General features: G+C 45.2%; 1 protein-coding gene across 1 annotated transcript in view; it reads right to left on the bottom strand.

Annotated features, from left to right (window-relative positions):
* LOC306943331 (vasoactive intestinal polypeptide receptor 2-like) overlaps positions 1-21864 on the bottom strand; it is a gene marked incomplete at its 3' end in the record, with an annotated part of 95747 nt that overhangs the window by 18410 nt on the left and 55473 nt on the right. The window contains exons 5-7 of the mRNA XM_079529590.1: positions 9742-9839; positions 8613-8745; positions 5350-5500 (exon numbers count right to left, since the gene is read on the bottom strand). Coding sequence (XP_079385716.1) covers positions 5350-5500; positions 8613-8745; positions 9742-9839 — 382 coding nt within the window. The remainder of the gene's footprint in view (positions 1-5349; positions 5501-8612; positions 8746-9741; positions 9840-21864) is intronic.

The raw sequence follows: 21864 nt of genomic DNA, 5'->3' as shown, positions 1-21864 counted from the left end.
TGAAGATAATATTGACCTCCTGTTGCGATCTGGATTTCAATTCAAAACTGTGGTATCACAGTATACCGGTAGTTCAAGGTCCCGAGTAATAGGATTACGGGTTCAATTCCGTTCCCGGTGTGGCTCAAATAGTAGAGCACAGCATCTATCCATCTAGTCATCCATCCATCCATGATCCCTCCTGCCAATCGCATCCTCCCTCTATCCACCCATTCATCATCCATCTGTTCATCCATCCATCCATTCACCAGTGGTGGACAAGGGCAGACAGTAGGGTAGAAGGTTTTGAGGTGGTGCTGCTGGAGGTGTTGCTCTTGTTGCACTAGGTATGTTGGTTGGGGTGATTTATTACGCTGGACTCTGGAGGGTGATGTATAGGCCTAAATGACTCTGTGTGCCTTATTGAGATCGGCAGGCAAGCTACTGCTGGAGGTCCCAGCGTCCATGTACTTAGGGGGATCGAGCCATTTCTGTAGCTGCCGCTAAGCTCTGGAATGAACTCCCCCTCCATGTCAAACTGGCCCCCTCACTTTCTGTTTTTAAAACACTGTCTTAATACACCCTTTTTATTCTCAAGCTTTTAATCCAGAGTGAGTTTTTACTTGTATGAGTATTTGTTTCCACCTTTTTTGTGTTTCTATGGATATTTGTTATTTTGGTTATGTTACCGGTGTTTTGTGTACTTTCGTGTACTTGGTGCAACCACTCCCTTACGGAGCTATGTGTGTGGGTGCCTGGCTGGGTGCTTGGCTGGGTATGAGCACGAAAATAGCATGGTTGTTTTTCACCACTTGTGTGCAACCTAACACACACACAAACACACACGCATGCACATATTAACTGTATATATGATGATTTCGGGTGTGCCTGCCCTGTACAGTACAGTGACAGTACAGTACAGTATAGAGGGTACAGTAGAGAGACCCCCACACGGTAACTCTGTCATCTTTCAACCGTTTCGGACGTGGGGCGGCTCGCCGGAATCGGCCCGATCCCCTGGGCGCGTTTCTTGGGGTCTGGATGTTCCAGGGACCCCCCCGGGGACCCCCAGAGACCCCCACATGGTAACTCTCATTTTTCTACCGTTTCGGACGTCGGGCGGCTCGCCAGAACCGGGCCGGCACCCTGGCTGTGGTCCTGTGGTTCTGGAACTTCCGGGGGACCCCCACACGGAGTTGCACCACTCACTTCACACAGGTGTGATTTTTTATATTTTATGTAAAGCACTTCGGTCAACTCTGTTGTTTTTAAACGTGCTCTATAAATAAAGTTGGATTGGATTGTTTTTGTACTGTACTAGAATTTCGCCGCCCTTCGGGCGGCTCATCCTAGGGTTATGTTCATGTCTCAGCTGTGTCACATGTAACGTATGGCTACACATCGCGTAGACACACGCACACGCTGGGTAAATAGTACGTGTACTGCGCGCACGCACGCACGCGCACACACACACACTCACTCGCAACCCCCCCCCCCGCACACACACACACACACACAGAGAATCCATGCACCTCGGTGCGTCGCAGTTGTCATGTTTCCATTAATTAAACGGGTCGCGCAATTGTCGTGTTTACATTAATGAAACTGGTGGTGCAATTGTCGTGTTTGCATGAATTAAACAGTGTATGTATGTAATCGCGCTGCTGTCCATCCAAGTCCGAATCAGTGTGTGTGTGTGTGCGTGGGACTGTGTGTGTGTTGGAAGACGGGGAACAATGGCAACAGTGGCCCGTGTGTGTGTGTGCGTGTAGTGTTGTGCTCGTGTTGTTCTTCTAATGTGTGTGTGTGTAGTGTGTAACTTCCGGTGGTGCAATCGGAAGTGAGAAGTGAGGCTTGTTTTCATAGACGTGGCAACAAATTAGCAACAGTAGCCAATGAGAAAACAGGATGCAGTGTTGCCAGGTCCGCGAGTTTTAAGCGAGTTGTAGTGTGTGTGAGTAGCGTGTTGAATGGCATTTTTTCTGGGCTTTTTTTCATAGACCTGGCAACAGTGTTCCGTGGCCAGTGTGTGAGTGTGTGCGTGCGGGGGTGTGGGTTGTTGGGGAGATAGTGTTTGTTGTGAAGAAATACAATGCCGGCGTGGGTGTGGAAGGGAGGCAACGTTGGTGTCAGTGCAATGAGTAATGTTCCACGGGTGGTGTTGAGGGTCAGCGTTCGGCACGATATGAGGAGATAGCGGCCGAACGACGCGGAGGGTAAGTGTGTGACGTCACTGCCGTGTGAGTGTAGTGTGTTGCAGTGTGTCAGTGACGTATGCAGTGTGTGACTTTGGGTCCCTTTTCCTGGGTTGGGTACAACTTCTCACTTGTATATATAGATTGTATGGTAATGTTATGTATATTGTGTACGTATGCTGCTGGTCCGTGTCTCCAAGACAAATTTCTCCCAAGGGAGACAAAATAAAGTAATCTTGAACCTTGACATTGAACCTTGACAAAGTACTCGTCCCCAGTACTTCAGTCCAAGTATAGATACTCCTGGTCAACTATTACTCAACTACAAGTGAAAGTTGTTTTGTCAAATTTGTAGGCTATTTGAGTTAAAGTACTGGAGAACATGCTTTGAAAAGACTTAATTATTCAAAAGTACAAATTACAAAGTACATTTTTTGTTTACTATCAATGCATTGCTGTATTGAAATTAAATGAAAAACATCGAATTCAAATTTCAATAACTCTTTGAGAGTTTCAAGGATTTCTATATAGTTTGTGGACTTCTCTATGGCAGAATGGCGTTTTTGAATGATTTATTGAAAATTCTCTGTTGTGAATGTGTGACAACGAAAGACCTTCAGAGAAAGCTTGGCTTGTCTGCTTCCAGGAAAAAATGAACTGAGTTGATAAAATGTTTAGTTTTTGTGTTGGAAGCCATTTAAAAGAGCCTGCATTTACACTGGGTAGTGTTTCTAGGACAACAAAAAAAGTTATGCCCGGTTGAAGTTTTATTTTCTAAATAACTTTTTTTCTGCTGGGCGTACATAGCCATGCAATATCTCATTTTAAAGGGTGAGTTGTCTAGTTCAATTAAAATAAAATAAAAAGTTTCTCACATGTACCACTGTAGATATTTTGCCATCTATAAATAGCATGGTCAGTCATGATCAATCTGACCTATCCAGCTAAAAGTCCCCCTAGCTCTGAAATGGAACATCATATAAACTCAATTCTTTTTTGGGGTAAAATTAGACATTCTAACGCACATTTTGATATATACCATGTTTACATAGTCTTACCAGTACCTTGTCTATTCATGCATGTATCTCAAAAACCTGTTGTGAAGAAACAGTTTTGATAAAAAACACATCCAAGGACATTGTTTTGATATGACTTTGTGCCCATGATATGTATCAAAATATAGACTTGAATGTATACTGTATTATAACAAAAAATTGGGTTCTTACCATCTACCGTTACAGAGTAAATCACAGTTGAAACTCGCTTAGTCAAACCATAAACCTCAGAATAGTGAACAAAATAGCCATGACAGGTCTAACTCATTGTAAAAGCGTCTTTTATTTTTTATGACTACTAACATAATACAATTATAATAAATATTACAGAAAATAAATAGGCCTACATAAAAAACAGTTGTCCCCAAACTCCCCAGTGTCCCCAAACCACTGCATTCCAGTTGTTCTTGACGGTGTGTGTGTAGGCTAAATTAAAAAAAAACAACAACTGAAATGAATGAATGCATCCGGTTCAGTGTCGGAGAACTCCATCGCAGTCTTGACTCTTCGTCTTCATCATCATCATCATCATCATCATCCTCCTCCTCCTCCTCCTCATCTGATGCCAGTTCTAAATATATAAAAATAAACATTTAGCTGTAGTCAGCCCGGCCAATAGCCAGTTGGGGGGTGGGACGTAGGCTATCTGACATCATCATCATCATCACACGGAGACACACTAAACAATGTACAATCATGATTGTATACAATATACAATGAATGCGATTATCATGCAAGCTCAGACGTCAATGAAACGTCATACAGATCTTATATAATACGCTACTGTTAGCTTCACTCCCCGTCCCCCCTCCGATCCTTGTAGCAAGGTCATCATAACCACACGTTGCTTCAGTAAACGATGCATGTTTGTTCTCCGTCTTTGTAGACAGTAAATAAAAGGAGCGAACATTACTCTAAAGATCAGATCGCCTATAAGGCACGCTACAATATAAAATACTTGTACTGCCATGCGTGCATGCCTGCTACGATACATTTGTACTGCACCGACCAACCGATCGACACCACCCTCCAGCCATTAGCCAGCACCAATGCACCGACCGACACCAACCCCCCCCATTAGCCAGCACCTTTGGTGCTGGCTAATGGCTGGGGGCCATCGTGGTGAGTCATTCTGGCGTCATGATCTGACTAGTAGTAGTAATTATCCAAGCATCTATTTGTAGCGATCATCTTATGATTTCTGATCACTATAGAAGGGCATTTTCTACAATAAGATTACCTCAAAACATTCCGGGTTGATCGTCTTCTTCAATGGTTTCCCGGTATAGCTCATCGGACGACGATGGGGAGACAATGAAAAAAGGAGGGAGGGAGCAGCGAGTCTCGCTGTAAGCACTGGACCAGGGCTACTCCGCCTGGAGAAGGCGACTGGGACGCGTATGGATCAATACTACTACCACAAAACTCGCTCAAATAAATAGTACTGCTTTCAACTTTTTCTGCTAGAAAATCGCTCGGGCGAGACGGCAAAACAGGCAAAACAATGAAAACTATGAAGACTCCCTCTGCCCCCACTGTTTACAGGGGGTGGGACCAGCTTCCAATGGCAACACGTACACGTGTGTCACGTGACACGGGTTTTCTGGGTAATGTAGTTGGAATATAAGCTCAGGAATTTAAACAGCGCTTCGGAGCATATTAATATGTTTAGATTAATCAAAAAAGAGAAAGACGCCAATTGGCGTCATTGCTCATTTACGGAATTCTGATGAAGACGCCAATTGGCGTCTTTGCTCTTCTAAGGGATAATAGCCACGATCTACAAGCTTGTGAGCTTGTACATCTGCTATTTTCATTATTTGAAAAACGGCTCAAGGGGTTGTAGTCAAAAGTGCAATATTTTGCTTTGTTATGTAGTGGAGTGAGAGTCATACGTATCCAGAAATACACATACTTGAGTACAGATACTGAACAAATGTACAGTACTCAAGTAAAATCTACTTTGTTAAGGCCTATTCATACCCAAACACATCTCTTGTTTTAACTATAACCACCGTTTTGGTGGTCACCTGATCACCTAAAAGTATGAATAGGCTAGGCCTTTAGTGTCCACCACTGACATTCACCCACCCAGTCAGCCAGACCTCCACGTTTCCTACCCCAGCCGATGAGCAGGTAGATTGTAAAGTGCCTGTTGTCAGAGAAGATGATGATGAGGAGGGTATGGAGGTAGAGGCCCTCTGCAAGCAGCCAGAAGAAGTTGGCCATGATAAAGTAATGGAAGAACACCAGGCTGGCTTTGCAACCCACCTGCAAACACACAAATACGGAGAAAGAAATCTTAGAAATGTGGCCCAGGCTCCTGTGGCACTGTGTTACTGTCGAAGTGTCCTTGAACAAGAACCTGACTGCTCTTGACGCAGGTTGGTGCCTTTCATAGTTTCCTCTAACATTGGTGTGTAAATGGGTATGTTTTGGGTGTACAAAAAAATTGTGTATTTACACCTTAGGCGCTATATAAATAGTAAATACACCATTTATTACAGCAAATGTATTTATAAATTGTAAATGTATTACAGCAAATTTATTACAAATTGATTTCTTTCCTCGTGGCAAAATCCTGACCCACCTGCTGGCAGAGGCTAGCCTTTGAGTATAGCACATTCACTGCTAAAAATAATGTTTGGCTGTAGAGTGATTGATGGATAATTTTGAGTTATTAGATCTGTAGATCTGTTATTTTGTGGGATTTGGTTACATGTTCTCAATAACCATGTATTTTTCATGCCCTGTGTCCCACTGAGTTTACATCTCATTTCTGCCCAACGTTTAGATAAGTATTAATTCTTCCCCCCAGCTGGCGGGAAGATAAAGTATTGTTTTCTCCTGTTTGCCAAAACACCCAGCGTATCTGTTGGAAAACATGTTATTTGACCTTGTAGCTAAGCAGACAGCTAGGCTCCCTTGCTCTCCTATTTACGTCTTAAAGACATTATATTAGTCGGCACGGCCGTCAGTTGTACTGTGCCAAGTACACCTCCCAACTATAGGTGTCGCCATAATTCACTTTTGGTTACCCTCTGAACTCAAATACATTACTTCCCCATGTCCAAAGGATGTTATGACTTATGTAGTATAAAATGTTGTCACTGATGATGTGTCAGGGAGAGATCTTTTTAACGCTGTACGGACCTGCCATTTCTCTCCCGATGTGATTGATAATATATATTGAATGGAAAATCCCCATAGCTCCAGTGTGTGGACTCCTCTTTCTTCCGTGTCTGGTGTCAAACTCATTCTAAGGTATTCTGGTATACTCAGATACTTTTACTCTACCTAATTCTCTCCTTTTAGTATTGTAGTTTTCCTCTAAAGTATTTATCCTTAAAAGGTATTAATATTGAATTACAGTTTAACATTATAACAGTAAAGATAAAGTTAATATTCACTTGTTTAAAAGGTTTACAGTCCTTAATTCTGACTTCTTGAGTATTTGTACTCTATTACATTCTTACAAATTCTCCTCAACGGGACTCCTCCAGAGTCCAGATGATTGATTGGTCTTCGATCCTTCCCTTATCTTAAATGTATGCATCAGTGATATCAGAAAAAGTCAAGATAAATGTATGAACCCGCACACTCATCTGCTCCAAATATTAATTTATTGACAACGTTTCGGGCTCTTCCTCTGGTCAAACTCAGTTGTTGGCTGTAACACACAGCAAAGCTGTTCCACACAATACTGCATAAGTACATATCCCAGATTATCTGAGCTCACACTGCCTTGTTTTAAGTTGTTGTCCACCACAAACCCCCACTTGAAGAAAACAAACTCGTGAATGCGTCTCCATGGCCAATTGTGTGTTCGGATTGTGACAACATGGGTGTTTATGTTGTGAATCTGATCAACTCCCTGGCTATTTGTTTTAATTCAAATTAAATGTGTTAAGTGTGAACAGAAGTGTAGATAGAACTGCTTTCTAATAACATTTTCTGTATGTAATATAATCTTGCCGGTTTTGATTTACATCTTCAGGGGTACTAATATACATGATTATGGAATAATATTAATTCAAATTTAATAACATTTTGTCCGTAAACTCATTAAAAGTGGGTCAGACCTGTTGTAATACGTCTTTATACAGTCCAATCTGGGAAAGCATCTGTATCATTTCATGTTTCTATCTGCTACAGAGGCTGAGAAATAATTCAATAATAATGTATTAATTTATTTTAATAGTGAATGTTGACAATCCTGTCAACATTTTTCAGGAAACTGTTAGAAGGTGCATTTTAGAATCGACCTCAGGTCTAAACGGGTCACTCTGCACCAGTAGCGTGTTTGAGGATGTTAGACATGCAATTTTAATAAATCTAGTTAATCTAGTGAATCTGAACACCAAACACACTCCACCCAAAGAAAACATCTCATCAGCTCATCTTATCAAATACACGTCCGTGGCTTAATGTCTATATAATTGGGTGTAATTAAAACATAGGACAAACTTCAGTAAACCCCTGCTGGCCTGCTGTCAATCAGTCGATAAAATCCTGATAAGCACAACACTTCAAAAGAGAAATCTTATCAGTTGTGTGTCCAGTGGCCAAATCCATATCTACTCTGTACATGATGTGAAATTGCACACACAAATAAAACATACTGTAAGCCTTATTCAAAGTGTCTGGGGACTGAAACATGGCAAGGTTTGAAGTCTATTATACAGTAGGCTATGTTATATCATTGTTATTATTAAGTCTGCTCTCAGAATGTACTGTATGAGTTGCATTTCTGCTGACACAATATTCAAGTAGAAATGCAAGTCATAGCCCTTCCTGACCCACATTGGCACTCTCACCATAGTGGAAGAACTCACTTGAACAGAACCCCCCCCTTCTCTTCCCTATATTCCTCTGTGATTTTGTTCAGTTATAGTCTTGTCTTGTCTTGTCTTGTCTTGTCTTGTCTTGTCCTGTCTTGTCTAATTTTAACTTTGCTTTGTTCTGACACCAATTTCCACTTGGTTATGCTCTATGTTATTTGTATACATTTTATCACTGATCTGAGTTATTTGTTTAGTTCTTGGAGCTTGTTTTCATTTGTTTTCACAGGCCTCTTTTTCATCTACCGCTTGTCATAACTGTTATTGTCTGCAAAAATCATTAAAGAGATTTGTAAAAAAAAAAAAAGAAAAAAGAAAAAGAAGAGATTCCATGCATACACACAAAGCCACACGTTGCTTTAAAAATGAATGAAAACAAATTGAAATTCAATACATGCAGTCAAAACAACATCAAAAACTATAATAACAATCTTGCGGTACACGCAAAGAAATCCCATGGATGAATGAAAAGCATGTTTAAAAATAGGCAATATCACGACAAAATCAACAACAAAAGACAATAAAACTCTTATTGATCTCACCAGTGACGGCTGGTTAGAGCACTGTGTGTTTCGGGAAAATAAGATGTCGTCTTTGACCAGCACAGCCACAGCTCTCAGGATGAAGGAGAAGAACAGGTTGAGGTGGATGTAGTTCCTGGTACAGTGGAGCTTCCTGGGGAACATAATATGTTTAGAGAAGATTAGACAATATATCAATAAACCAGGGTTTACTGATTTTTTCTGATTCGTCCGGTGGGCCTGAGAGGCCTAGAAAGACATCTGGGATCCGTCCCATGGCGGTGGGTACTGTCCAGGGCCGTGCAGAGAGCACTGAGGGGGCAGGGGCTCAAACTCCAGAAAAGGGCACATGTGCGCGCGCCGATTTTTGGGGTGGTCTTTTTGTGGAATCCGTCCCTTGTGCCATTATTGGCCCCCCACATAAGCCCTTATTGGCCCCCAACATCACATCCCCCCCACATGCCCTTATGTGTGTGTGTGTGTGTGTGTGTGTGTGTGGGGGGGGGGGGGGGGGGGGTGCCCTTTCCCTCTTTTAGGGAAAGGGCACTTTCTGCAAAAGGGCAGGTGCTCAAGCCCCCCTAGCCCCCCCCCTCTGCACGTGCCTGGTACTGTCATGACCACTGGCCCATGTGACTGTTTGGCTCTGTAGTGTGCCTCTGCCCCTCCCTTGCTCTGCTCCATGAGTGATTGCCCTCAGTGCTGTCACCTGTGAAGACCAGGTGAGTGCGGTGATGAGCTGCTGCGAGTATAAAGGCTGTGTTTCTGTGTGTTCATACTGTTCAATGCTGCGGTTCATAAGTTGTGTCTGGTTTTCTGTATTGTTCCCAGTGTCTTGTTATGAGTTCAGTTATTGTATTATAATAATAATTTAAGTTGTATCTTAAGTTTTTGATCTTCATCATCTTGTCTCCCACAACACCTGCAAAACGTGAAAAAAATCTGTGACACAGCGATCTATATTTTCCATATAACAGTATCTAACTGATAAACTACCGTTTCTATCTATACCAAGTTCTACTGGAAAAAGTAATAAATAATAAAACTGTAAAAAAAAAAGGTAATAATACATTAAGCCTAAAACATGACACTGTGGTCCTGCAAAATGTGATCTTGAATTTTGGAGTATCCATTCATTCATTGATCATCTCACCGGAACAGGCAGAGGATGGCACTTCCAGTGGTGAGGGCGATAAGAGACAGACTGTGTCCCAGCGTGTACAATGTCTGCACCACCATGTAGAACACCAACTGGAAGAGAGGGGGGGAGAGGGGGGAGAGAGAGGGGGGGGGGGGGGGGGTTGAGAGGGAGAGAGAGGGGGGGGGGGGGAGAGGAGGCAGAGCACATGCAGGGAGAGTGAATGAAAAACATGGTGGGAGGGAGAAAGACGGGGCCATGCAGCGTGAGGGGGGGAGAGAGATAAAGGAGCTTACTAATTAATATTGAAATATATCGACTGACTGTGCAATTAATTTTGTGCAAAAAAACCACCAGTGCACACCAGGGGCACACCAAGTTACATTCATCTGTTCTAATTCTGTTAGCTGTCCAGGCTCAACATATTTATTCATACATTCCCCTGGTGTGGATGGATTTGATTATTGTTACTTTGTTTTTATTGCTTTAACTGATGATTGGCAAGGCGTGTGTGTGTGTGTGTGTGTGTGTGTGTGTGTGTGTGTGTGTGTGTGTGTGTGTGTGTGTGTGTGTGTGTGTGTGTGTGTGCGCGTGCGTGCGTGCGTGCGTGCGTGTGTGTGTGTGTGAGAGAGAGAGAGAGTGGGAGAGAGAGAGGGAAAGAGATTCGCCCTCTTATCTCGTTTCCACAGAGAATGAGTGGCATGTTTTATTTCCTCCCCAGAGAACCGTGCCTGACAAAAACAAAGAGTCTATCTTGGACACCTTGTCAGCGAGGGCTGAGGCTAAATGGTGGTTTGTGTGGAAGCTTTGAGGCTACGCCAAATGGGACATTCCTTTAGTAGAACCGGCCAACCAGCAAGCTGGAAGAACCACGGTCTGACCCCGCAGGTGTCTGTGTGTTTATGTTTAAGATTCATGACTCTCTCCATATTCCTTATGAAGTGTGCGTGCATTTGTGGTGTGCGTGTGCGTGTGTGTGTGTGTGTGTGTGTGTGTGTGTGTGTGCGTGCGTGCGTGCGTGCGTGCGTGCGTGCGTGCGTGCGTGCGTGCGTGCGTGCGTGCATGCGTGCGTGCAAATCCAATCACCTTGCTTTATCTTTGTCACACATGCGTGCATACTTTCTCTCGCTCGCTCGTGTGCGCACACGCACGCACGCACGCACGCACGCGCGCGCACATGTAGCGCCGCACACACACACACACACACACACACACACACACACACACACACACACACACACACTCCGCACACCTTTTCAACCAAAAAATCAATAAATGTAGTAGATTATTTATTTATTTTTAGTTTAGTTTAGTAGAAACTAGGGAGTTCATTGCCTTCCTGATTCCTGTATTGACTTAGCATTTGCATTTTGACCACACTTTTAAGGGCCATGAAGATTTGGTGAATTATGAATGCAGTGGCTGATCCCAGCGTGACGGTCGGTCAGACTTGAGAGGCTACTTCCCCATGCAATTAGACCACTGCAACAACAACACAGCAAACACACAGAAGACGTCAAAGTCATTGTTACATTGTGCGAATGTGGGTTGAATACAGTACTGTTTTCATATTTTCATTTATGCCCTTCATATTTGCCTCTATATTTCTTGCTGTTCACTACAATTCACCAACCTCAACAAGTAAAACTTTGGCAAAATAACATCTGCATGTATCCAGTGTTTGCTTTGTATATAGCACACAATTTAGATTCACACTGTGCCCCTCCATGATAATACAGCATTATACTCAGATGACATTGCCCTAGTCTTGGATACAGCAGAGAATGGGAGGGAACTACTAATGGCTGTAGAAATGTGAGTGCAGGAAGATCAGCCCAAGCTCAATGCCAAGAAAACAAAAGTACTGACAGTGAGCACAGAGGACAAAACCATTGCCACTGCGGACGGGACGGTGCTCGAGGCAGTCTGGAATGCCTTGCATGGGATGAGCCGAGTGTGGAAATGGGAGAAGACCTTAAGAGGCGGCTAGCTGTCCGTAGCGGTCGAGTCAGTACAGTACTGCTGTATGGGGCTGAGACATGATCACTCACAGCACAACAGGAAAGGGCCCTGGATGGAGCCTACACAAGAATGCTACAAATGACACTATAGGTGTCACATTGACGGACCACATGTAGTCCTCTACTGGGACCTACCACGCGCTCAGACAAAGTCATAGGGCCTCTTGCGGCAACCGTTCTTAAGAAGTTCTTAAGAGGAAATTTGTTCTTAGACCCACTTAGGAAGTTTTTAAGAAGGTTTTGGGATCCTTCAATGTTTTCTTAGCTGTGATTTGTTCGTAGGTAAGAACAGAATCTAAGCACACTGTGGAGCACTATTTTTTGTCTTTTTGCCTTTTTTGTTCTTAACTCTTAGCCTGCCGCCATTAATTAATCCCTCGATTGCGTATTGCCATGGTTTAATCACGCGTGACACTTACTTTGAAGAGCCAAATATCCGTATCGCATTTTACTATGAAACCATTCCGTGTGTGTTGACGAAGCTGGTGCTCGTTCTCTCGGTCGGTGGTGGAAAAAGTGGACCGCGAGTATCACAGCGCCTGCTACAGGCCGTTGAAAACGCTTGTCTGGGACAAAGCGTCCTCTGCAATGTCGCTTCTGTGAGATAAAGCCGTCTGAAAACAGAGCCGGCAATGTTAGTGGATGCGCGCGCATTTTCAAAATGGCCGCGCCCATTGTGTCAGAAGCATAACAAAGCTAACGGACGGTAGATTTCGATACGATCGTATTAAAACATGCATTAATGAATACATCGCTGTTAAAACGGCTTTTCCGTTTGTGGCAGGCTACAAGATTCTACGTGTTAATATTCCTATGTTCCTGGCGGGTAAACGATTAAGTGCAATCTGAAAACATAAAGGAAAAACAGCACCCTTTGCAAGAAGCTCAAAGTGTGGTCTGGGGACCTCAAGGGGTCCTTGAGGAAGTTCCAGGCAGTCCACAGCAAAATATGGAACATTTTTACCACTTTAATCCCATTTTATACTTTGAAAATAGCCAATCTACAAGCTCACAACGCGTCCCATTACTGCCCATTTTGAGTTTGTAGATGGGCTATTTTCGAAACATTTTGATAAATCTTCAAAACATTTCCCTACTAGCAGAATATATTTTCAGATGGGGGTCTGCAGAATGCATGTCAATTTGAAATCATGAAAATGTTTGAGAACCACTGCTTTAGAGTTTTCAACTGGCCTGAAAATTACAATCCAACCCAAACAGACCAGTTCAGTTGAAGCCAAACACCATACCCATTTGAGGTCCTGTGATTTCTGTGTGCTGCAATCACAGTGACACAGGTGACTGCAGGCAAGGCCATGGAGTCATGCAAAACCTATTTCATGCCAAACCTATTTCCTCGCCTCTTCCCCCTTTTTTCTTTTTTTGAGTGGTGTAAACCACTAATTTACGTGTCTGTCTGTCTGTGCTCAAAAATGAGCATGGTTGCTATGGTCACCCAGTTCACAAGGGGGTGATTTCATTATGTCAGACATTACGTCAGACCACAGCTGATCAGTCTATATAAGACCTTACACCACTCAGTTCACACGGGTGTGATTTTTCTTTTTCGTAGACCGGCGGGTTAGTAGCCCGCTTGCTTCGATAGTGCTCTCGGGCCTTGGCCTGTGAGTGGGGGTGGCTGGACACGATGCCACTGTTAATCTTTTTTTGAGTGGTGTAAACCACTCCTACAACTGGCTTTTGTGTGCAGAAAAAAATGAGCATGGTTGCTATGTTCAAAATAATTTCTGACGTAATTAAATCACACCCGGGTGAACTGGATGACCGTAGCAACCATGCTCATTTTTTCTGCACAAAAAAGGCCAGTTGTGAAATCACATCCGGGTGTGATTTCATTACGTCAGATCAGAGCTGATCAGGCTATATAATACCTTACCTTATATAATAATAATGATTTCATTACGTCAGACATTACGTCAGACCACAGCTGATCATGCTATATAAAACCTTACACCACTCAGTTCACACGGGTGTGATTTTTATTAGTAAAAGTGGTGTCCACAAGTTCTGGCTAACCTTGGTTAGAAGCGTTGTGGCAACGTGCTGCGTTATTGTGGCAGCGGGAGGGGAGCTAACGTAACCGTGCTATCGTTAGCCACGAGGCCGACTTTAGCAGGGGAACAAAGCCTTTCTCACAATCGTATCGTTCTAGGCTAAGGCTAATAGCCAGCGATGAAGTGTGGGGAAAAATGGGGGGAATCCTAATGTGGTTCCAATGTGTTACCCGGGCCTAGTACTAGGGGAACTTCGACGTCGAGCAACCTCGACGTCGTTAGCCGTAGCTAACTCGGTGAGGAGGCTGAGGATCTGCGTACGACCTGAGCGTTGTTAGCAAGCTCAGTCTGTGGCGGGCTTTTGTAGTATTCGGCAGCCGCAACCTTCTCCCAGAGGGGAGCAGGGTGAGGAGGCTGTGACCAGGGTGGGAGAGGTCGACCATGATCTTTCTCGCTCTCCTCAATGCACTGGAGTCATGCAGGGACTTGAGGGAGGGCAGTGGACGGCCAATCACCCTCTCCGCAGAGCGTATCACCCGCTGCAGCTTGGCGAGATCTTTTGCAGCTGCAGCGGGGAACCAGGTGATGATGGAGTGTGTGAGGATGGACTCAATGATGGCTGTGTAAAACTGAGCCATCATGGTCCTGAACTTCCTCAGCTGCCTGAGGAAGTACAGCCTCTTCTGGGCCTTCTTCAGGAGGGCCATGATGTTGAGTTCCCACTTCAGGTCCCGAGAGAGGATCATGCCTAGGAACCGACATGACTCTACTGGGGTCACCTGGGTGCCTCCCAGCATGATGGGAGGGGGAGGGGCTGCGTTCCTCCCGAAGTCCACCACCATCTCCACTGTCTTTAGAGCATTTAGCTCTAAATTGTTGTTACTGCACCAACTCCGCAGCCGCTCGATCTCCCTCCTGTAGGCCGATTCATCCCCTTTAGAGATGAGGCCCACCTGGGTGGTGTCATCAGCAAACTTCAGGAGCTTGACTGATGGGTGGAGGGAAACACAGCTGTTGGTGTACAGGGAGAACAGGAGTGGGGACAGGACACAGCCCTGCGGGGAACCGGTACTGGTGGACCTAGAGCTGGAAATGCTCTTCACCAGCTTCACCCGCTGAGACCTGTTGGTGAGGAAGTCCGTAATCCACCTGCGAGTGGAGTGCGGTACTCGCAGCAGGGACAGCTGGTGCTCCAGGATGGATGGCAGGATGGTATTGAAGGCCGAGCTGAAGTCCACGAACAGGATCCTGGCGTAGTTGCCTGCAGTGTCCAGATGTTGTAGGGTGTGGTGCAGAGCCATGTTCACGGCATCCTCCGTGGATCTGTTGGCTCTGTACGCGAACTGCATCAGGTCCAGAACCGGATCTGTGATGCTCTTCAGGTGAGCCAGGACATGGCACTCCAGGACCTTCATGACGACAGAGGTCAGGGCGACGGGTCTGTAGTCATTAAGGCCCGACACCTTGGCCTTCTTGGGGACGGGGATGATGGTCGAGGCCTTGAAGCACGCTGGGACGTGATACAGCAGTTGGTGAACACTGGGGCGAGCTGGTCAGCACAGTGCTTCAGGGCGGAGGGGGAGACAGAATCCGGGCCGGCTGCCTTACGGGGTTCTGGCTCCTCAGCAGCAGTTTCACCTCTCTCTCCGTGACAGAGAGGGGGGTGTGGGGATAGTGGTTGTGGCAGGGGGGGGGGGGGGGGGGGTGGAGGAAGAGGGCGGGGGGGGGGGGGACCTCTCTTTCTCAAACCTACAGTAGAACTCATTGAGCTTGTTCGCAAGGGGGAGGTTGTCAGTTGCCTGTGAAGACTTTGGCTTGTAGTTGGTGATGGTCTTGAGGCCTTTCCAGACAGAGGAGGAATTCCCCTCAGAGAGCTGCTGCCGCAGTTTTTCTGAGAAGCGACGTTTCGCCTCCTTCACCGCTTTGGCAAAGCTGTACTTAGCTTGCCTGAACAGAGCCACGTCACCGCTGCGCCTGGCCACCTCCTTCTCCGACCTTAGCCTCCCGAGTTGGGCTGAGAACCAGGGCTTGTCAAATGTAAGAGGAAAAGTTAGGAACGTATTGGCGCATGAGGCCCCATAGAGAGAGAAGAATGAGGCTGGCAGGGCACTGCGTCAGGCACCCAGAACTAGTGGCAAGAAAACCTTTGCAGCACAAAGAAGGAAAACCCATGAATGAATGAAAACAATCATATAATTAAATTCACTGTTCCTGCCATAAGTAAAGAGTACTTCTGGGATTCTAGTTGCAGTATGTGACAACCAACTAAAAGACAGAAAACTGTTTTGTGGTGACAATAATTATTTTCTCTTCCATATTATAAACTTGGGGGAAAAGATTATGTACATTTCCAGCAGTGGTAGTAATGTAGGGTCGATATGTGATGACTCATCTTCACAGTCCTCAGTAAACCACAGATAGATATAAAACAGGAAATGTAATAATGAATTGCATTTTTATAATGAATTGCATTTTTATAGCGCTTTTCCAAGTGCTCAAAGCGCTTTACAATGGTTCATTCATTCATACATTGGGAGGTGAAGCGGCGAACAGTCGACGCCAGCGTCCTCACTTCCCACATGTACAGTAAAGGTCCCCACACACAGAGCGCGTTTTTCGGATTTTTAGCTGTGTTTCTCCATCGGTTTTCCGAATAATGCGTCCAGTGTGCAACCACCTTAAGGGTGTGGTCACACCGAACTTTGATTCTGCCTATGCAGCGGATTCTGCAAATAATACTTTTCAATCAGAATGGAGCGTATTGTTGCAATTTGAGGATTTCCGAAAAAGATTTAACACGATGTTAACAAAAAAAATCCCAATGAAAAGCATTGGCAGAATCTGCCTCACAGGCAGAATTAAAGTTCGGTGTGACGTCATTGTGCTCCTGCCTCAGAGGTCGTATACGTCTCTGCAGGACAAGACAGAACTAGAAAAAGTGCCCCTCGGGCCAGGTCATGGTCATGTTATTGTGGCCTCCTGGTGGCGCTATAATAGGCCAATGTGAAAAGGGTGCCATTTCTTCTTATGCCTTTGATGGCAAGTGAAGGTGAGGCATTTTGTTCCAAAAATGTGTTTTGCAAAAATCCACCTGTTGGTGGCGCTATAACAGGCCAATGTGAAAAGGGTGGGATTTATTCCCAGGGTGTGAAAAACATTACGTAAATTGCACGCTGCGTTCATGATTTGAGAGTGTTTGTTTAAATCGGGCTAATCCTGCAAAACTTGGAAGCCAATGTTAGCCAATTAGGATGGAATATGAAATATCGGACAGATCTGTCTTGAGCACATGACTATAGAGTTACTGTGTAATGATTTGCAGGAATTTTGGACAGAATCGAGAGGAGTAATAACAAAAAATGTGTTTTACAAAAGTCGGCCTCGTGGTGGCGCTATAAAAGGCAGATGTGAAAAATGCAGGCCAAAGGTTTTTCCTTGGCCTCTAGGGAGTGTGCATGCAACGTTTCATGCAGATCGGTGCAGTTATAGGTAAAAATGTGAAAAGCTGCCTCATGGTGGCGCTATAACAGGCCATTCTGGAAGATTTGGGGCAGAGGTTCGTCGTTGGCATCCAGGGAGTGTGTGTGCAAAGTTTGGCATCGACCAGGTTAACGGTGCCGGAGATTAGCTGGTAACGGACGGACGGACGGACGGACGGACGGACATACACGGACGGAGTGCAAAACGTACTCTCTCCCCATGCCTTCGGCCTGGTGGAGACAATTACCCACAGTGTTGAGAGGTGAAAGTGTGGTGCCCTTGTTCAAAGCACTGTTAACCTACTGGCTGAAAAAGCAATACCATGGTACTTAAACAGAACCAATTGAAAGAAAGCCACAGTGCCTGCGGAAGTTGTTGTAGTTGTGTGGTCACATCACTGCCACCAAGATTCCTAATTTATGTTTTGTGTTTCCTATTTGTAAAACTGTATGGACAACTTCGGTTGATTATTACTCCCCTTTAATAATACCAATTGGTATTGTATTTTACTAGAATTTCGCGGGCCTTCGGCCCGCTCATCCCAGAGTTGCGTTGCCCCGCGTTGCGATACAGAAGTCCACAGATACAGAAGTCCACAGTGACACACGTTTTATGCAGCTGTTTTGTGTTGCAGCGCGTGCGCGCGCGTGTAGTGTTGTTGTTGTTATCCATATATGCGCCTCGGTTCGTCCCGTTTGTTCCACGCCAGGTGTCGATGCAGTCGTTTGCGCAATTTGCGTGTTTGCATTATTTTAAGTGTGTAGGCATACCATATTCTGAATGAGCAAAAAGAGGACACATGCGCGCGTGCATGTGGATGTGGACATGCGTGTGCACGTCGTGCATGTGCATGTGTCGTGCGTGGGTGGTTCTGTTAAATTGAGATGTCAAAATAATCTATAGGCTAACATCAAATTGATGAAATATGCTCTATATTAGTTATGTATTTATTGAAAGCAGTGGCTCTCAAAGGTGTGATCCAGGGACCCTCATGGTTCCTTGAGGGGGTTCCAAATGGACCCATTATAGGTCTGTAACTCTGAGAGTGTCCAAATGGAACCAAGTGGACCCTACAGGTCTGTAACTCTGAGAGTGTAGAATTGGAATCAAATGGACTGTTTTATAACTTTTAACTCTGATACTGTACAAATGGAATCAAATGGGACTCTTATGGGTCCATTTGGTTTTACTGTCAGAGTTATGGGGGTGCTTGAAATTGAAAAGGTTGAGAACCTGTATGCAATGGCTTATGTCTTGTAAAAAGAGAGACCAGCCTATTGTCCAAGCCATCATATGTTATGCTTTGCTAGGTTGTACAAAATAATATTGGGTCAGTATAATTTGCAGGAGTCACCGCGCGCACAGCTGCCTTGTCTGTGTTGACATGACATGGGCTTGCAGGACAGAACTTTTATTTGTGACAGACACATAGTTGCTTTGCAGACAATACAATGTGCTTGTCATTGGTCAGTCACAAAGCTAAGAAAACAATGTGAGAGAAAAGGTAAGGACTGGAAAGCTCTGTCTTTGTCTATCTCTCTTCCTACGTGAAGACGTGTGTGCTCTGTCTCTCTCTCGCTCTCTTCTCTCTCCTCCCTCGCTGGGGGGTGTGTGTGTGGGGGGGGGGGGGGGATTAGTTGCGCTGCCTTCGACAGTGCTATACGTCTCCAGCAGCGGTGCAGAACCGAGAGAGTGACACATTGTTGTGGATGTAAACGGCGCAACTTGTAGCTGTGAAGAAGTTCGGATTGTGTAGTGGCAGCGGTGCTACAAAGTGAATGTTGCAACTCGCACGGTGATATTGTAAGTCGCAAATGCGAGTGCGTAGTCGCACTGTCGAGGCCTGTGTAGTGTAGTGCCATTGTCGCGGCATCGCGAGGCGATCCAAAATCCCCCCCCGCGCACGCGCGCACGCACGCACACACACACTGTACGTAGCTGTTTGTTGTTGCAGCGCGCGCGTGTGCGTGTAGTGTGGTTGTTGGTATCCATATATGCGCCTGGGTTGGTCCCGCTTGTACCACGCCAGGTGTCGACGCGGTCGTGTTAGCATTATGGTAACTGGCCAAGTTAGAATCAGAGTGTGCGCTGTGTAGTTCTTCTTCTTCTACTTGGTTATGGTATGTGTGTGTGTGGGTCACGTGGTTGGCTTTGAGCAAATGGGAGAGGGGATGTAGTGTTGCCAGGTCCGCGTATTGTAAGCGAGTGGTAGTGTGTGTAAGTAGCGTGTTGAATGGCATTTTTTCTGTGGTTGTTTTCATAGACGTGGCAACCAATTAGGCGGGGGTGTCGGTGCTTGTGGCGTGTTTGTGTTTATTATTGATGTTGATATTGTGTGGGAGTGTGGACGGGAGGCGGCTTTAGTGGCAGTGCAATGACAATTTGTACGCGGGTGTTGTTGAGTGTGGGCGTGCGGCGCGACATGAGGAGATAGCCGCGGATCGACGCGGAGGGTAAGGCTGTGACGTCTTAGTGTGTTGTTGCAGTGTGTGTTGCAGCGTGTTGCAGCGTGTCAGTGACGTAGTAGCTGGTGACTTTATTTTCCTGGTTTGGGCACACCTTTTGGGCACACCTTTTCAAATGTATAATAGATATAATTTTTATCTCTGATTAGTCACCTTTACAACACAGTACATCTTGTCAGGATCAAGCATTCGTGGAATGAGCAACACAGCAAAATAAGTGGGTTAATATTGTTCAATATTAACCCACTTATTTTAACAATATTGTTATGTTGGCATTCACTCTCGTTTTGAACTTGAAATGCTGCCAGTTGTGTGACTGGCACCTGAACATGGGTCCTGGTCACAGGTGTGTGACTGGCACCTGAACATGGGTCCTGGTCACAGGTGTGTGACTGGCACCTGAACATGGGTCCTGGTCACAGGTGTGTGACTGGCACCTGAACATGGGTCCTGGTCACAGGTGTGTGACTGGCACCTGAACATGGGTCCTGGTCACAGGTGTGTGTGACTGGCACCTGAACATGGGTCCTGGTCACAGGTGTGTGACTGGCACCTGAACATGGGTCCTGGTCACAGGTGTGTGACTGGCACCTGAACATGGGTCCTGCAACTTTGACGTGTTGTCTCCCTGGGACCGACAGCCACTTCACGGTCTGTCTTCACCAGTCTGGAAATAGTCTGGAAATGGGAGATGGGTTATCGTACCAGGGCTGATGTAATGCCTGCAGGATTCGAACTCGGGCCTCCCACGTGAAAGTAACCACTAGACCAAAGGGATATTCCTATGGACGGGGGAGATATTAGACTTTTGAGGCCATCAGGCAGAGGCTCTGAGCAACTCTGCTACACTGACACCAAATAAAACTCGACAAAGTTGCAGAACCCATGCTCTCAGGTGCCATGGTGTATGTGAAAATCAGGTGGTTCATGCTGCACCAGACAGATGTGTAACAAAGATACATATTCTGTGCAGAATAACAGCCCTGCAAGGACCTAAATCCCCACCAATTGATTATTTTCTTAAAATAAATTATATATATTTTATAATCAATGAAATCAAGGTTGGACGGTTTTACCCCACAGTTATAGTATAGGAAACATAAATTCCTATATATGCTGTTTAACTATTTATCATGAATTGAAATGCTGTGAGAGAAAATACCCCCAGCCCCCAGGATACCAAATCCTCAGAGCTCCCAGTCTTCCTTGATCAATCAGGGGAGCTTTTTAACCTGGACTGCAGCCTTTCAATCAAACATGACTGGCCTGTCAGTCATGTTTGATTGAAAGGATGCAGTAGTCTTCCAGATGCCTTTACAGGTTATTCAAGAAAATTACAAATAAAATAGAGTCGTACAAGAAGGAGCATGATCACAAGATAAAAAAACATAGTGAAACATAAATGGTGAGTGAGTCAGAGTGAATGGTGGGTGATTTCAAGACTGATGACACACACACACTGCTCATTATTTCTCTCTCTTCTCCACTTCGGTCTCATTCTGTCCACATGCGCTCACACACGTACGAGTCGAGCATGCATGCACACACGCACACACATCATTCTGCCAACTGTCAGGTCACAGCTGGACCCTTTCCAGTTCGCCTATCGGGGCCAAGAGGGGGACAGAGGATGCTGTGGCATGCCTCCTTCACTCCCTTCTCCAACACCTAGATTCATCTTCGGACAATTTTGCCACTATTATTTTTGTTGACTTTAAGCGCTGGAGCGCTTGCAAAAAGCTACGTCTTATATGGCAGTCAGACATCTCAAGAGCTACCACGACCAACCTGTTCAAAGTCTATGTGGAAAGTATCCTTGCATCTGTATGGTGCAGAAACATGGACAAGACTCCTCATGCGTGTCCAGAGCCTTTCATGGAGGAACCATCCAGCTAAAGCTCAGATTTATGGAGGCATCCCTTCCGTCTCAGTTGTTGTGGCACAAAGAAGACTACGCTTTGTTGGACACTGCCACAGAGAAAAAGACATTCCTTATATTCTTATAAAGAATGTCTATTCTTGCTATAAACATGCAATTCATTATTATTCTTCTGTGGAGACTACCCTGCCCATCAAGAGTATAGGGACACAGGACTAACTGTGAATGAACTTGGTGTGGCAATGAGAAACAGAGACTAGTGGAAGCAGCCTGTGTTG

Source organism: Electrona antarctica (assembly GCF_951216825.1).
Source record: "Electrona antarctica genome assembly, chromosome: 19".
In the NCBI taxonomy this organism is placed as follows: Eukaryota; Metazoa; Chordata; class Actinopteri; order Myctophiformes; family Myctophidae; genus Electrona; species Electrona antarctica.
The sequence above is the reverse complement of the archived record's forward strand: the minus strand, read 5'-3'. Positions and strand labels throughout refer to the sequence as shown.